This window comes from Teleopsis dalmanni, chromosome X (genome assembly GCF_002237135.1).
Source record: "Teleopsis dalmanni isolate 2A chromosome X, ASM223713v2, whole genome shotgun sequence".
In the NCBI taxonomy this organism is placed as follows: domain Eukaryota; kingdom Metazoa; phylum Arthropoda; class Insecta; order Diptera; family Diopsidae; genus Teleopsis; species Teleopsis dalmanni.
This window is the reverse complement of record NC_051848.1, coordinates 26993165-27011906: the sequence shown is the minus strand read 5'-3', so window position 1 is coordinate 27011906 and position 18742 is coordinate 26993165. Positions and strand designations below refer to the sequence as shown.

Below are 18742 nucleotides of genomic sequence, written 5' to 3'. Positions count from 1 at the left end.
CTATGAATTAATTATAATTCCATAGCATTATTTAAAATCGCAAAGTTTTTTGCATTGTGCAAATAATTGCAGTTCATTAAAAAAAAAACGCTACCGATTGACAATTTAATTTGGTGCATTTATTTATATAATAATAAAAAAAAGCCAGCAAAGTGCATTGCAATTATTTTTGTGATTATTTTCTTCTTGCAAGTAATGTCAGTCGAGGGGGAAAAATGCAAATGTAATCGCGTTAAATGTGCCCACTCACATGCAATTCCATGTACATTAGCATAAATTGTTGTAAAATGTATAATAAAAATAATAACGAAAAATTAAATCCAATATGCCAAAAATGTTGAAAAAACGGGAAAAATATCAAAGAAATGCTTTCTTAGGTGCAATTACTATATTGCATTTATGATGAAATACAAACGTCAACTTTCACTCTACACTCAATTGCCTTCGAATTTGCATTTGAACGCAGTTGCACGGAACAGAAGTTGCAAGTGCATTTTTGCAGCCGACGACGACGCCATGGAGCAGCGTGCACCATCTGAAGGAGAAGAAGGCGACTTGCAGAAATCCAGTAGTGCACTGGAGTATGCTGAGTTTTTTTGCATAATTTCGCTTTTAGTTAACGACGTTGTACAATAATTTTATTATAATTTTTTTTTTGTTTTTGTTTTGTGAATAATTTATTGATTTCGATTTTATTGCCTGCATTACACTGCCGTGCTTCAATGCGTTTAATTCATATTTCATGTTCGTTTGTTCGTTTGATAAAGTATCTGCACCACAAGTATCTGAGCTGTGTTGCCGATTGCTACCAAATCAGCTGGTATCGGCTTTTAACTGTAAGCACAAGTCAAGTGGATAAAAATATCTGCATATTGTGTCTGAACAATATGAATTTTGTTTCAAGATAAGTACAATGGAAGCAATTCGTGTTCATCTTTATCTTTACATCTTATTATTGGCAATAGAGTTATCAATGACTGGCATGAATAATTATAACTTATACTTAGGTATGAACTCACTTTTAATGCGTGCTCAATAGCATGGAATATGGAAAGATAATTGATTATTTATAAAAAGTTGAAGGATGATCTATTCAAAAAAAAAAAAACAAAAAATTAAAAAATTAACTAACAAACAAAGCAAAGCTGAAAATACATGAAACAATAACAAAGTTATCTGCTATTCTGTTTATAAATACATATATATATAGCAACAGAATATATGTATTATATGTCAATAACCTCTATCTGTTTGGAAACCGTAACTATAACAAAAGAGGATGTAGAAATTTTTTAAGATTGAACAAAAAATTTTTACCATATCAATGGATTAGGAAGCCATACTACAAGATTAACATAGATGCAGTTATGGAGAGGATGCTGAAAGTGCGTATTCTTTAGGGGTTTGCTTTTTTAATAATCTTGGTGAACTGCAAGACTTCTCATTAAATAGCATTATAAACTTTGGCAAAGGTTAAAGATGGTTTTAAGGTTTTAAGTCTAAAAATTCAACCCTTAAACGCTAACACAATGGGTCAATAGCACTAGTTGGATTGTTGGTATGAACTAACCTAACCCACCTATGGAGCTCTTAAAATAGAGAAAGAAAGCTGAAATCTTTTACTCATTGAAAGAAAAATTCTTGAGCAAACCTATGGAAGTCTTGGAGTGATGAAAAACGAATATATCAACGAATATATAAACGAATATAAACGAACGAATATATAAAACAATAACATACTCTGTCTTTAAAGCAGACTATCAACAAAGAAGGAAGAAAGAAAAATTCGTGATCATCTCTATGAAGCTCTCAAATAGAGAATAAAACCTAAAGTCTTCTACACAATGAAAAAAAAAACTTTATCCGCTTACACGTCAATGAAATGAATTACTGTACGAATTGCTTCCACACCCTATGTATTCTCCAGATTTAGTTTGCAGTATTTATTACTTGTTTTCAAACATGAACATTTAGCTCCAGGGGAAGAGATTTGCGTCAAATTATGAAGTGGTATGGGAATGGGAAACTGAGATATATTTTGGAGAACTTGATAAATTATATAATTTAAAAGGTGTCTAACTGTTGAAAGATTTTTGAACACGTTGTGTCTAGCTAAAAGGGGACTATATTAAAACTTGAAATATAATTTTCCAAAAAAAGAGTTTTTATGCCTTAGGCCGGCAATTTATCAATCCACCTAGTAAGTAAATAAATATTAGATGTACGTGTTTAATTTTATAGTAATCCGTTCAGGTTTATATATACCTATTAGACATTTAAATGGGTGAGATACATTTCCTCATTTGTGAACAAATGCTTAAGAAACTTAAATGTTAAATAATGGAGTTTCTATTGTAGCGTGAGCCCACAACCAATTTCATACTACTGTGGTTTTCAAACTGGTGGCAACACCATGTCCATATTTTAATTAATACCAACTGATAGTACTGTTTAAAAGTGTAAGGAAGAATTTATGACTTACTTTTCAAAATAAAAAAATTGTTTTTCGATATGGAATTCAAACGTTATACTCGTAGTGTGAGAGAAAAGTATTTGAGAGAAAAACCTTAAGTGTCTATTACTAGACCACTCGTTTCTAGAACATCTCAGTGTGAATATTGAACTATGTTTGCACTTTTCAATCTCTTAATCGCACTTACTTAGGAAATAAGAAGCCTTGTGTGAAACCTGAAATGAACGAGTTTACTTTGATTAAGAGAGTCTCAATATTGAATGATTATTGAAACTTATAATAGTTCGAGATATATTCCACTACTGAAATGTTTGCAGAGTCTCACAAGTGCATTTATGAATGCAATTTTAACTTTTTTTTCAAGAATTTCTTTATTTCGTTTAAGTACTCAAGTCTCTTTTAACTAAAAAGTCCATAGAAGTTCAGCAGTTGAATTGAATTGATTTGTGCAGTTTACGTACTGTTACGGTAATTTTATCTTTCTGTAAATTTGCATCTGAAAGCCAATTAAGTCTTATCTTTTATTATGAAAAATATACTTTAAAAGCCTTTCAAGTGGTTTTTATTGTGCTTGAGTATATTTTCTGCTCCACAATTTTCCCATTAAAATATTTTACACATCACATTTTCATCGTTAAAGTGGAATTTGTATCTGCATAACAAGCAAGCGCAGCTTATGAAAAGATTATATTGAAATTTTTAAATATAGTAAAAATTAAGTATAACCTTTTAAAATTTTAAAAGTATTCAATGGAGCAGTTATTTTGGCTCGTTTAGGTTTAATGTGGGTTAAATTAGTAACAATAAATAGAGAAAATAGCTATTTCCTTAGTTCACTTAACATATATGGTGCACTCAGTAGCTCGAGCTCGAGCTCGAGCTCTAGCTCTAGAGCTCGTGTTCAGTCATAAACGTTAGAGTTGAGGTTATATAGCACTTAGTTATTGCATCTATAAGTTTTGAAGTATTTGTTTTGAAGTATTTGTTTTGAAGTAGCTGAAAAAGTAATATGTAAACAGAGGAAGCCACAAAAAAGATAATTATCATGTGCAGTCACATTTGTCACTGTTAATTATGCTTTAATCGTTCCGAATTGACCGGAAGTTTTTTTTTTTATTTGAAAATAAAAAAATAATTAGGCACGTGCAATGGAAAAATAAAACTCCAGAGTTACACGTTATAAGCAATACATTAAGGTTGAGTTCGTTTTCATGGTCAGGGTTCTTGTGAAAGTATTGCACGTATTTAACCTAGTTTCATTCATTTCTGCTACCAAATGAGATTCTTTTAATATGAAAACAGTTTTAAGTAGACAAAGCAATATAAATCAATATAATATATAATATTTGTTGTTGTTGTTGTGATTTGAGTTAGTGCTACTGTGCACTTTTACTCTAGCATATGCTTAGCAATTTTATAGAATATTGACTAATTATACACAGATTATCAAAATTTAAAATTTTTTTAGTAAGAGTTTGTATTTGCGATTGAGAGACATTAATGGTCCTCGAAGATTATTGGCTTGGTTACTAACTGCATCCATGAACTTACTCAGAACCATATTGGTTCTGATATATATTGGCGTATATTGGTTCTACTAAAAAACCGACACCCAAGCTATGTGAGTTTTTACATAAATTTCTCCCAACAGATACCTAATCTATGTAAGTTTTTATATGAATTTCTCACAACATATAAAAGCAAGATAGCACAAGAGAGAGAGAGAGAGAGACAAAGAGAGAGAGAGAGAACTAAGGCTTTCTGATAAAATTATTTATTATAATATCTTATCGCGTTGCAAAATATATGGTATTATTAGTGTAACACTTCAGAAAATTATACAATTCTGGATTAGGCACTAACGTTAGTGACTAAGAAAATATATACTATAAGAAGCCCGTAGTTCTAAATTCAACTTATTATAATAAATCCATATGTCAATTAAAAACGAATTTCAATCTTCACAAAAAACAGTTTTTAAATACACTACACATATATATATCTTCGGAACAGAAAATGTTCCGGATCTTCTATAATTCATAAAAATTGCTTAAATTGCAACAAAACGTCTTATATATTTTGGTACTCTCTCAAAAACAGAGTCCGACACCATCTACTCATATTGCCTATTCTAGCTTTAGAATCAAGTGTTCCATAGAAACAAACATTAGTTTACAATTTTAATTGCTTTTATTTCTATAAATTAATTTTAATTTTATTAAATATATATAAATATTTTATTAAATATATATATAAATTTATTTTAAGCTTCTATTTTTGGTCTGTAAAAGCACAAAATAATTTTCGATAAAGTCGAAATACTGAAGCCTAACTAATTATCTTTGGAATATAGCAAAAAATAATATTAGATTAATTATTGATTGTGGGCAAGCAGTTAAGAAAGTTAACGTATTGAGGCATGTAAACTCATTTAATCATTAGCTTTAAATTATTATGATCGGCAATAGATACTAAACTATTCAACATTTCCAAGAAATTTAATATTCTGGTCTCTTAAGATAGACTAAAAATAGTTTAGGGATTTTTAATTTTTTTTGTTGAATGTGACGAGTCTTATGACGAGAAGAAACTAGAAGTGTTTGAACAGCAATAGAGAAGCAACAACATAAATTCAGTTAATTTATTGAACTTTGTTTGGCTAACCATACAACGCTGTCTCGAATATTATAATAAGTACTTGGTAATACTTGAAACAACGTTGTATGATCAAACAAATTTCAATAAATTAATTAAATTTTTGTTGTTATTTCTTCATTACTGTTCGAACTCTTATAATTCAGATAAATTTAAGACTACAATATTTAATTGTACATTTTTTTTTTGTTTCTCAAATACTTAATAAAATGTTTTCTTAAACTTTATAGCTTCATTATATGTTATTTTTAACTGCGAGTCAAATTTAATACTTGTACTTTGTCTCAACATCATCTTCTGTCGGTTCGGTCTGCCTTTTAACCCTTTAAGTGATTTCAAGTGTCATTAAATCAGTGTTACCAACACTTCACCGCTAAAAACTATTCGTAATAACCGAAAAAAATGTGCAAAATGCCAAAACTAAAAGTTTAGATTATTATTAAGAATTTCATAAAAAAATTTTTAATTAATCTAGAGAAGATGCTAAAGATGACCGAATGGAATATTTCACAAAATTTTCCAAAGTATGAAATACAGTTTAATGCTGTTAGATAATTTGAACAAAACATGTTCTTAAATTGGAGAGACCGACGTGAATGGCATGGATTGTCATTAAGGTAGTTGGGCTGGTTAGTTGTTGCTTAGCATGCTGTGGTGGAGTGGAAGATGTATGCGGAATGGAAGAGAAAATATTTGCCTTGGCTAAGAAAATTACTTAACTGTCCAAAGAAATTTTGTGTGAAAGCATGAACGCAAAAACATTTGAAATGTGCAAAACGCAAGACTTTTATGGCATTTGCGTTCTATTCAGCTCAAATCCGCTCAGCCCAGCTCTGCTTTATTCCATCTACCTTTCTGTTTTCTTTTCACTGAAATTTAAAATCTTTTTCATAATAACTCCCGCTGCTCTGTGGTCGTAGGGGTCAATGTTTCCAACCTAAAGGTGGCACAAGCACAGATTTTTTTGTAGCTTTTGTTTGAATTTTTTGGTTATTTTAGTTTGGTGAATCCAATAGGGAAATAAAAACACACTTAAGCTTATGTAAAGTCATGGAAACACTGCAAATATTCTTGCTAGAAAGAATTTTTAAATTTATTTACAAAATTTTTAAACAGTTTTTAGAGATTCTAAAAAAGATTTAATAATGAACTAGATCATATTTTAATAACAGATTAAAATTTGATATTGAAATCATGTATAAGAAAATTATTTAGACTATATCTGTATGCATATAATCCCATCTGATAAGAAGAAAATCTCTACGAGTCACATTCTTATCATTATTCGAAGCAGTGAATCGCTCTGGTTTGATTAGAAGTTTTATTATTACCACAAAAAGATCTGCTGTGTTAGTAGTGCTCAACGTCACTAAGAGTGCAGAACAATGATAACATTTATTTATTATTACTATTTACATTAACTTTTATTTATTTATTATTTTATTACTATTTACACAATATATTACTATTTACAATAACCTGGCTGGCTAACTACACAATAGAGCGAAAGCTACAGAGTTTCACGAATAGATGCTTAAGAAATATTCTACGAATCTAGGGGTCTATAACGATAATCTATTACAATTTTCACTTCAAGAAAACCAAAACACACAAATTCGAAGGCGAAAGAATTCCTTCCTAGGACATGTACTAAAAAAACCACTCTCTGGAATGGAACCCGCAGAGCAGCAGAAGATACGGTAGATCCAAGGTTGCATAGAGACGAATCATCTTTTACGAAATCAATAACTCTTTTAACGAACTACAACACTTAGCTTTAAACAAACAGAATTGGAGAATTTATATAAACAACCTATGTTTCTTAAATTACAATGAATGCACATTTTCACAGATATGAACTAATTTAGAATAGAATATATATGAATAGGTGAACTGCAAATTGCACCTAGTAACATCACCTCAGAGTATTCACACTATAATAAAAAACTGTAAATTATCAATACTTAGTCTAGTCAGGTATCATAAGCCGATAACTAATAATAAAGACTGATCTATTTTATAATTCTGATTTCACAGACCTATATAATTAATATACATATGTCGCTTAAAATTGTCATTCAAGACATCATAGTTGAGTTTATCATACCATTTAGAAAATATTTGCATTTTTTGCTGCTTTTAGCCATCATAAGATGGCAATTTCACATTTATCTGCTCTCTATATATTTGGGAGGATCCGCTTAAGGAAGTTCTTTTTGGAAAGCAGTACATCCAGACTAGAGATTTAACTTTTAATCAATTGTTAACTAAATCAGAGTTTGTTTCTATACCAGAATCAGAGTCATCTAGTAGAATATGCAATTGAAGAAACACTTTCAAATCAAATCAATATGTAATTTCAGTTAAGATAAGATAACAGTTTAAGAAGATGATGGCATGGGGACTATTGAGTAATACTGCACTCTTCTAATGAGTAGAAATTAATTGAAAGCTATTAGAGATAGTAGTAGACATGTTTGCAGTTATTTAACTCAAAAGTTTACTAACGGCAAGTGAATGACAATTATTGATATACATATTCAAGTGAATTTTTTTTCTATCTAAACTTTTAAGGAAAAAAAATCGATATAAAGAATAAAACCCATAAAAAACTGATATTGAATTCTATTAATCCATGTGCAGGACTCTAATTGATTAACTATCTAACTATTTTCAAGTAAATATTTTTCTATAATAGAATAAGTGAAATTAAAAAAAGAATATCACAGTTAAAAAGACACCAAGGGTAGCTGATGTTGAGCTCTAGTAATCTATGGATTACTAGTTATCCATAGTGTTTGTTGTTGTTTGTTGTATTCACTATCAGCTATCACTATTATCAGAAGTTTTAATAAAATAAGTGCAGTCGTTAAAGTAGCTTTAAAGTACCTATAAAGTGCCTTTAAGATAAAATAAAGTGCCTTTAAAGTACCAATATTAATTTCTATTAATTGAAGCAAGTTTTATTTAATGTTTTCATAGCAAAATCGAACTTCTCAATAACCTGTTTTGATTAAGTACTCATGCTTTCAAATACTTTTCACAAGCTGTGCACCTATGGATTCATTCTCAATAGACCTTTTCGAGAGTAATACTTATGAATAACTTATTATGATCTATTGTTGCTTTTATATATTTATATTATATTAATTTTGTTAACGTCGATTTCAATGATAGAAACTAAATTCTAAATTTGAGCCATTGTTTTCAATAGAGAGACTTTTTTCGAACAGTAGTGAATTGCAAGAACAAAAATTTTTTTTGTATTATTTTTAATTAATTGAATTTTTGGTTGACCATTAAGCTATTTCGAGTATTATTTAAGCTATATTATATTGTATTCAACATAAATTCATTATTTAAACTTCACAAACAAAAGTTTTTGTAAATTGGTGAATAATTTGTTTTATTTCATAAATAAATAGACAGATATTTAAATTGGATTATGACCGGATTTTTAAGTATACGAATAACGTAACTGTTCAAAAATTCTGATTCCAATAGTTATAGTTTAATAAAATGTTGGCATATCTGTTTTGACAACCACTCACGAACAGATTAACACATCAACAACCCTTCAAGAGCTCAATTGGCATAGAATTTCATCGCAACTCCAACGAAAACTTCAAATACTGGCAGTTCAATGTCATGCAATACTGACAAATTCGTCTGCAACCAAAAGTTGGTAATTCGAGAATTGTTCTTATTGACATTTTTGGCTTGTTGGAATGTTAGAAGGTTGGAATGTTTGTCGTCATACCCAATCGAATCTAGTGATTTCAAATGCCAAAAACGTAGGATTTGAGCAAATTTATGTTTGTATTTATATTAAGCGTACGCAAAAATTACTTAACAATTCAGTACAGCATACTTTTACCTCAATGACTTTTTAAGCCTATAAAGAGGGATTTGAGATACGGAAAGCAGTCGAAGTGTGTAAGTAAATGTTGAAAGCAGAAACAAAAGTTGTCTTCCAAATATATAAATGAATTGTAAAAATAAAAAATGAGTAAATAAAATTATATATACATATGTATATATATATTTATACTAAATATATTCCTAAAATGTAAGCACAAATGGCAAAAATGCGAAATCTTTAACCTTCTCAGTATAAAACCGGCAAGAGCGGCTTCCAGTATGCCAATTAAATCGATTTAACAAAATGACCATAAAAAGAAATGACAACAAAAATAAAAATCTGCATTTTAGGAGGGGCAAAATACAGATTTATTTTATATCATTTGTTTATTACTTTTTTTCATATATAAAATTAAAGCATTTTTAAACAATTTAAATTCAGTTTAAAATTTAAAAGAAAGATATAAAGAAAATGTGCAAAACTTAAGTGACTGTCTTATAAAGTGTTAAAAATATATATATATATATATTAACTAAAGCTAACGAAATCATATGACTATATATTATAATTATTAACTAATAAATATAGTATATTATACTGAAAACTCTACCCTATTAAGAGTACTATCCACTTTGAGAAAATGAAAACTGGGAACTAATGACATATTATTGTTAGAGAGCTGTCTCTCTGCTTGATAGAGTTTTCACTGTATAAACACTTATTACGAGTACTATATTAGGTATGTAGTTGTATATTTTTACTGTGCGACACTTAAACTATAAAAACTTTCTACGATTCCCAATCTCAAATAGGAGAAATCCCTCCTCTTTAGAGAGAAGATTTGGAATTTGAGAATGACGTCTGAAGTAAAAATTGTTCGTTATTCATTGATATTATTATTGTCAAAAAAAATACTGTTCCAACAGTATTGGAAAAGTTGGAAAATTCGGAGACTGATGTCTAATATAAAAATATTTGCCTATTCTTAGTAGCTTATTAATTATTACTATTTATTGTTCTACTTATTACTACCTTAAAGTTTGCTGAAGACACAAAATTCTTGTCTCTTAATATGTTTCATTAATCCTTTAAATTCTAATGAACTTTTATCTTCTTAGGATCATTTCCTAATTCAGATGTCTTAGAAAAAAACGGATTACCAATTTGAGCCGTTAAAAATCAAATGGAAAAAGAACACTGCTTCATTTTCATCTCACAGTGTTATATATTAATACTATATAATATATATTTATATATGTATATAACCATATATAACAATATATATTATATGTTATATGCTTCTCATCTACTACTGCCCAGCTCATACACGGCAGCAATTTAACACTTTAGGAAAATCCTTAGTTGAAAATCTTGTTCAATTATAAGACCTGACACTAAACAGCACTTTAGGCTTCGTCAAATGTACTAGATTGTTTTAAACCTTGATTTATTCCTATATATACGGTAACACAATGGGTTAATAGGCCTAAGTATACTTCCTAAGAATCGCCGGTTTAACGTAACCTAAGTTAAATGTTCAATATATATTTTTTTCTCAGAAATAGAAGTATAGTATCACATTCTTCGATCGTGTGTTTAATTACCGGTAAACCATTTTTGGTGGTGGTAATAATATGAATTTATTTTTATGTTACATGTCTACATAAGATATACAAATCTTGAACCCAATGGAAGTAAATATCTAAATATTTGAACTCTATCACGATCGTACTCTATCACGAGCTGTTCCTGAGACATCATGGTCTTCATTGCACCGGGTCGCCGACTATCTTGTGGGTTTGAAGAAATTGTAAAGTATTGAAGCGGATATAACCTTAGTTATGTTTTCACAATAATACTGTAGGCTAATGTATTGACTAAAAGACATTTAGATAAATTGTTTAAATTGTGTTTATCGACTTTTAATTTGAACTCCTAACATAGCACTTTTAAAGAATATATACTGTCTGACCGTTTGTAGTGGAATTTTCGCAATGTTCATATGTGATATACCTTTTATCATCATTATTATTATTATTATCATTATTTATATAGAAGAGTAGAAGAGTATATAAATTAAAAATTGAAAATAAAAACTAATTATATATGGTTGATAATAAACCCAATTTTTTTATTTACAATTCGTTACGAAATTTTAACATTTGATTCCTAGTACATTGACCAACATGTAGATATCTTTATATACGGTATATAATTTTAAAATTACAATAAAATGCAACTAGACAGTCACTTAATTTCTGCAAAAGAAAAAATAAGAACAACAGGTATTTTTTTTTTGTATATAAAAAAAAAAAAAACAATTAATATAAAATTACACCTGAAACACTTTAAAGTCATTTACTTCAAGCAATTTAATATTATTTTCTTTATATTTATTTTATAGTATTTTTCTTAGTACGAGCTGAGATACATTTTTACATTACATTTTTGTAAATTAATTCTGCTTGCAGTTTTATATTTCCTTGTTTGCTGACTAGCATTTGTGATTTTATTACGAGTAATTCAACTAAAACATTTCACAAAACAAACAATCAAAAAAAAAGGAATTCAACACTTTTGAAATATTTTTTTATTTTTTTCATAGTAATATTAACACCAATTAAAAGTCATTTTATTCTTCTCTAAATGGAGTTGGATAGAAACTTTAATTCGAAGCAATGTGAAGAAGCCCTCCACACAAAAACCGAAGACAGTCTCAAATATAACCTCTTCTTCTTCTTCTTCAAGCACTAATTAAGCACTTGTAGTTACATTTCTTTACCGATCACTGACGTATTAATTTAGAAAAATAATTCAATTTCACATTTAATAATATTTAAACTATTTCCAATTTCCGATTGCCGATTTTCAAAAAAAAAAAAATAAATTTAATAAAATAAAATATATTTTATCTGATTGCATTTAGTTAGCACGCTTTTGCGTCACGTAAATTTACGTTTCTTTCACATAATTGCGCGATCGTTTACCGCGGCACCGTCCTCTACTAACACAACGTCTTTGTTGTGAAAACTCGCAACAGACTAAAAAACTCTAAAACGCAACAATGCCGCGAACTGCTGTTGTGTATCTGTATCTTTTGTGTAACGACAACAACAACAACAACAACAACAACAAAACCAACAACAACAAAAATAGAAGAAAAAATTTATATAGCTACTATGTAGGTAAAAAAAATTAACCCCACAAGCTGAGCGGTTAGAATTTATTTCACATCTTTCCTGGCTATTAGTTGAACTGGTTACTCTTCTCAATATAATATATATACACAAAAGTATAAAGTATCTAGATACAAATATAAAAGCAACATTTATTTTCTTACCGGTTTTTTTACAAGCATTTCTGTTGTCATTATTCAATATAAAGAGCGATAACTCGTTGTTGTTGTTGCTGTTGTTGTTTTTATCATTTTAAACTATCTGTGGTATTTTTATTTATTTTTTGGTTTAAAGTATCTGTAAGAGAAACTGGCTTTGTATGCAAATTAAAAAAAACCAACTTCAACAGCTGTTAAGAGAGAGCAAAAATAAATACCTTGCTCTTAAGAAAGAAATACTCGTAATGCTTAGTCACATGTGCCTTGGCGGACGCAAAATGTTTATAAACATTACACTAAGAACTGATCGCAACATATGCTGACATTATTGTCATTTTTTGCATTTAAAATTTTTTTCCCATTTCGAGTGGCAATATGTGTTGATGATTTAGTAACATTTGTAACTAAGCTATAGAGCAACAATTTTGCTATAAATCAATGTTATCAACATTTTATGTGATCTATATTTTTTGCCTTTACTTATGCAACAGTTTTTGTGTTTATTTTCTGAGATCCGAAATACTTATATACTGCAATATCAGAAAACTTGCATACTTTTAGACACGTCAAGACAAAATGAAGTTTGGTATTAGCTGGGCTTCAGCAAACAACTATCTGGATTCATAGCTGAACCGGTAAGAATTGCTTGCTGAAGCGGTACGAAACACTTGCTGAAGAGGTGTGAATCACTGGCTGAAGCAGTAAAAATCACTTGCTAAAATCTTGTATAAAGAACTATTTTAACAAAAACATTGTTTTCCTATCTGTGTAACGACTCCGTGTTTTTCTCTGTGACTTGGTTTGTATTCATATTACTACTACTACTACTAATAACCCAAACTCCTTATGGAGCACACAGCTTCCACCTACGATTTAAAGCGTACTCTATCACGAGCTGTTCTTGAGACATCATTCTAAGCAAATCCGGCATCTCTTAATTCTTTTTCAATTGTTCTCCGCCATGTTCCTGTTGGTGCACCGGGTCGCCGACTTTCTTGTGGGTTTTATTGCAGTGCTTGCTTTGCTATATTATTTGCGAGTCGTCGTAGTGTGTGCCCGATTCAGGACCATTTGTTTTTTATTATCATCGTTATAACTTGGGGTTGATTTGCACCGATATTGGTATTCGATATACTTTCTGATCAGTGGATTTTGAGAATTCGATGAGCTTTTCTATGTTTCACATGCGTAGAAAAATACTGACTTGAGATTCGAGTTAAACACGCGAAACTTTGTTTTGAAAGCAATTTGGCTGGAGACCTCCATCCTGGACAATTAATTAAAGGCTGTCCTCACTTTGAAAATGCGGTTATAGACATCTTCGTCAGCTTAGCTTTTCTCGGTGATATTGTTATCCAAATAAGTAGTATTTTCAATGTTTTTTATATACTTATACTGTACTGTATTATACATATGTATATAGTACAGTAAAGTACACATATAAAAGAGTCTGAACTAGTTCAATTTCTAAAGTACCGCATAGTTATTGTTGAATGAATCACTCTTTGTAGGATCTCATGAATCTTATGAAGTATAATTTACTAATTTAATTACGCAGAATTAGATTAACTGGCATTGGACAGTTAAGCGCCTAATAGTCTTACCAATATGTGGTGATATTAATAAAACGGATTGTACTTTCATAAAAAAAAATGATAAAAATAAATAAGTATTCACATATAGCGTTTATAATTAATAATCTTAATATAGTATAAACAATATAAAAAAAAAACAAATTGAACTTACAATTTCAATAAATAAAATTTATAAATATTAGAATTAGGTTTCAAGGGCTTCAAGTCGATATTTTGATATTAACTAATCAATCGCATTTATTTCAATTATTTAATCAGCTTTTATTATATTAAAAATAATAATTTTCGAAAATTAAATATAAATAAATAACATTATATATAATAAACACTTACTCAGTGAAGTTTTTGCCAATAATTTCGGTGAACCACTTCCAAGGCTTAAATCACTTTGTGAACTTTTATGACTGTCTTTGCTGTAGGAACGTCCGCTGTAAATGAGAAAATAACCAAAATGTTACAAATAAATAAAATATTAACAAACCGCTTGCTTTTAAATATTATAATATATAACAAATATAAATAAAAAAATATTTATTATATGATTTTTTAATGATGCCTACAATTGAAACCAGTTTTACTTTCGTTAAATATACATTTTGTGCTTCCCAATGTAAAGAAAAATAAAATACACTTGCGATTAAAATCTTTATATCAAAATATAGTTTAAACTTTACCATTAACTGTAAAATACAAAATCAGTAAACTGCTACCCAAGAAACAACTTACAAAAATGAGTCCTTTTAAAATAGGACACATAGTAGTCGACACATAGCTCGACTATTGTCTTCATTTTTAAGCGTCGATGATTTGACAAATGTTTGCATTAACACAATCTTTAACATGACCTTACGAAAAAAAAAATTTCAACTTTTGACTTATCGCATGATTACTCTGATCAATTCACATCACCAAAACGTAAACTTAGATGTGCAGGATATCACTCAACACAACCAAAATAGGACAAGCTATATGTTTTATGAATAATCTATTCATCGAAAGCATACATTATTCTCACAAAATAAGTTACTTAACATCTGGAGCTATCAATTAGAACTGATGATTTGTGTCACATCTCAGACGTTTACACTAAGATACCGACCTATTCTAGCACAATATCAAATGCCAGTCCATGCAGTAGTGACTCTTTTTGGATTAAATCGTCTTTTAACAGCTACTTGTGGACTTTGATCTAACCAGATATGACAATTTTGTCTTTTGACATATTGATCAAGCGAAAACCAAATCTTAACACTAAAAAAAATTCAATATAAACTAATATCGATGACCCTTTAACTTAGCTTATTTGACCATTACAGACGTGTGTCGTCCTTGGTCGCGTCGAGTAGCCTCCGCCAGTCAGCACGATTAGTTGTTTTCTGACGCCAGTTGGTAGTACCGAGCGCCCCCAAATCGTTGATCACCTGGTCCTTCCATCGAAGATGCGGATGTCCTCTAACTAGTTTTGACAAATTAAACACGTTCAGTGGTTGCTACAAGATTCATATTCTACAATGGCAAACCATAAACTAAATATATTAGCATTTTGAGCTGACATATGTCACTGCAACATCGCTTTAATATGTAATTAAAACAAAGATAGTGTAAAATAATATCAAAAAAAAAGTGTCTAAAGAAGTAGAAGAAAGAGAATAGATACATTAAAAAACCAAACCTTCAATATCAGTGATTATAATAGGCCAGATCAGACTTTAACCGTTTTAAGGAGTCTACTTCACCTCAACAGATACGTTGCAGTAATCTAGCATTTTACGTATGTCATCGATTAGATTGCGTTTTTTAGTGCTTTATTAGAGATTAAACAGGACAGTACACCGCCTTGTCTCAGCCCTTTATGAGTAATGAATTCGAATGATTTGTATTTACTGCCCTCAAGATCTCACAGTCTTCATAGCAGTTTTCACAAAGTGTATTGAAGTATTGGAATATCTCAAGCTCTCTCATGGTTTGAATAGGAAATTGTGATTTATTTACAGAGAGAATTTAATAAAGGGCAGATGGTATTGAATTTGCTTATCTTATCTAAAATTTGTCAACTAATAAATAATTTAAACTACCTCGTTCAGTCAGAAGAAAATCTACTTTAATATTGTCAGATTATACTGCTTGTCTTATTTGTAGTTGAACATTAATGAGAATTTTATAAAAGACTTTGAGGAAGCTGTTATCTCTGTAATTAACACAATCTGTTTGACTTCATTTTTGCGACTCTTTTTCTGAACTCTTATGGTCTACTGCAAGTGTAGTTATATCTACTGTCATATGCCAATTACGATTTCCTTAAAAAATTTTAAAGACGATCACCCGATTTTTAAAAAGCTCAGCCAGTATTTAATCTCTATCCGATGTCTTACTATTCAATAATCGAAAACTGAGTAATCGCGTTTAAAATCTGTTGTAAAGAAAATCAACAACAGTACCGGATGTTAAAGAACACAGTGAATAGAGTGCAGTGCGAACGCTCTCTTGGGTATTTCGAACCAGTCTCCAATAGAGAAAAGCAACTCATTGAATGACATTTATATTAACTGTAGCTACTTAGTAATTTGAATGCATTAAATTATTATTTACATTTCTGGTGTATTTACTAAAGTTCTACAAAAAAAAATATTCTTAAACCTTTAAAGTTTTAGCAGATTTAGATACTTGTTAGAACCATTTTATAAGAATCAGGTGTTAGAATTTTATTCTGTTAATCCTCTTACAAATGCATTAAAACCACAAGCAAATGGAATAAAAATTCATTTCAATACACAAGGATCAGTAAATGAAAATATTTCTCTGAAATGCATTCACAAATTTGTTAAAACAAAAGAATTCAGGTATTGCCATGGGCACCGAGGTACAAGGATGCAAAAAAAAAAAGAGAAACAATGTAGCTTCAGCACAATGGAACCAAAAGTACAACAAAATGCAACATTGTTTCTGAAACCGAAACTACAAGAATATTTATTGGTTTCATGTGGTTAGAGGTTTGTAGTTGTAGGTGTGCGGAAGCACAGACATGTTTCCACGTGAAGGAACGTGAAAGAACGTGTTAGTACATGAATGTTCATGTGCATACATGCATTCCCGACGCCATGCATTTTCTGCTGGAATTTGAAGATTAAAATTCATTTATTTGCTTGCGGTTAAAAAATTTGTTGCATTCAGTACCAGTACAATAACATTTTAAGGCAGTGTTAGTTGCACTCAAAAATGCAATTAAAATGATATATGAGACTTTTAATATGAAACCCAAAAGTACTCATAACAATGCATTCCTGAATTGCATAAGTTCATTAAGATGTTTAATGGATATTAGTAGCTTATCGAAGTATTTAATGGATTTTTGGTAGTTAGTCAAAATGTTTAATGGACATTAGTAGTTCATCAATATGTTCAATGGATATTAGTAGAGTTTAAGTTAGTAGAAATATGTTAAGTAAAAAATTGTTGGACTATAAGTGCCAAGCTTAAAACATTGCATCTGTTAAATTAAAAGCAATGACTTGATGTGTTTAACCGAACGAGCCAAAACTACGTGAAAATTGGATATTTGTTGTTCAAATATCATATTTTTGATATATTTTTTCTGATTTTTCAAGAGCTAATAGTCTAAGTACTTTCAGTACAAGCTTATAAGTCACAGTTTTAAGTTGGTAGAACTGTACTATGTTACTTTGCCAGCCCAAAACGTGATATCTGATCCATTATATTTACAGCAATTATTTTTTTAATATCCTGATAATACTTACTATCAGGCAAAAAATACAGACGGCTGCCAATACATATCATCACAGACTAAGTCAACACTTAAACAGCTTTACTTTTTAGTGGTCAAAAACATTAATACTTCTGATGTGTTTCAACCAGCAAGGAGATGACTAGTTCAGATCCATATGTTCACTTTCGATAAGTAACATTACTTGTAATATTGTTAATAAATATGACTAGTTGTTGTTGATTTAAACTATTCATTGTTAAAATATAAAAACAAAAAAAAAAAAACTTTTTTTACAATTACACTATTGAGGTTTGAGGTACCAGAAATATTTAAAAAAAAAATTCAGGAATTAAAATCGACCAAGCCTTAAAAAATTCTATTGCTTCCACAAAAAAGAACTTAATCCACTTCCAAAAAAAATGTAAAAGGATTGAACAAGCACTGGCATAGTTATATTGTTTTCGATGAGACTTACTAATGATGAAAGTTGCAGTTAATAATTCCGGCTACATTTTACACAGGAAATCTAACTTCTTTGAAAAATTCTGTTGCTTCCATAAAAGAAAATTTAATGACCATCTCAAAAAATGCAAAAGGATTGACACAATGGGAGGACCCTGGAACGATTTTATTTAGTTTTACTCAATAATTCTAAATACTTTTTGCACAGGAAATCTAAAAACTTCGAAAAATTTCATTATTTCTATAAAAGAAAATTTATTGACCTTCCAAAAAATTGTAAAAGGATTGGCACAAGCACGGACATAGTTGTATCTTACTCACTGAGTCCTTCTAACGAATTAAGGTAGATGCAGTTAATAATTCCGGATACTTTTTGCATTGGAAATATTAAATTTTTAAAAAATTATATTATATCTATAAAAGAAAATTTAATGACCTTCCGAAAAAATGAGAAAGTAATGGCTCAAGCGCTGACATAGTTGTTTTTTACCTGATGGGATCTACTAATGACTTAATTTAGTTTTCTTTAATAATTCCGGATACTTTTTATACAGCATTCTTACCTAAAATCTTGAAAAAAATCTTGTTGATTGTCTAAATTAAATAATTTATACTCTTAGAAAGTCTTTGAAAGATA

At 29.6% G+C, this 18742-nt stretch overlaps 1 protein-coding gene across 1 annotated transcript in view; it reads right to left on the bottom strand.

Annotated features, from left to right (window-relative positions):
- Positions 1-18742, bottom strand: part of LOC119687521 — a 326485-nt gene that overhangs the window by 180752 nt on the left and 126991 nt on the right. Inside the window, exon 3 of the mRNA XM_038101864.1 lies at positions 14253-14347. Within this exon, the coding sequence (XP_037957792.1) occupies positions 14253-14347 (95 nt within the window). The remainder of the gene's footprint in view (positions 1-14252; positions 14348-18742) is intronic.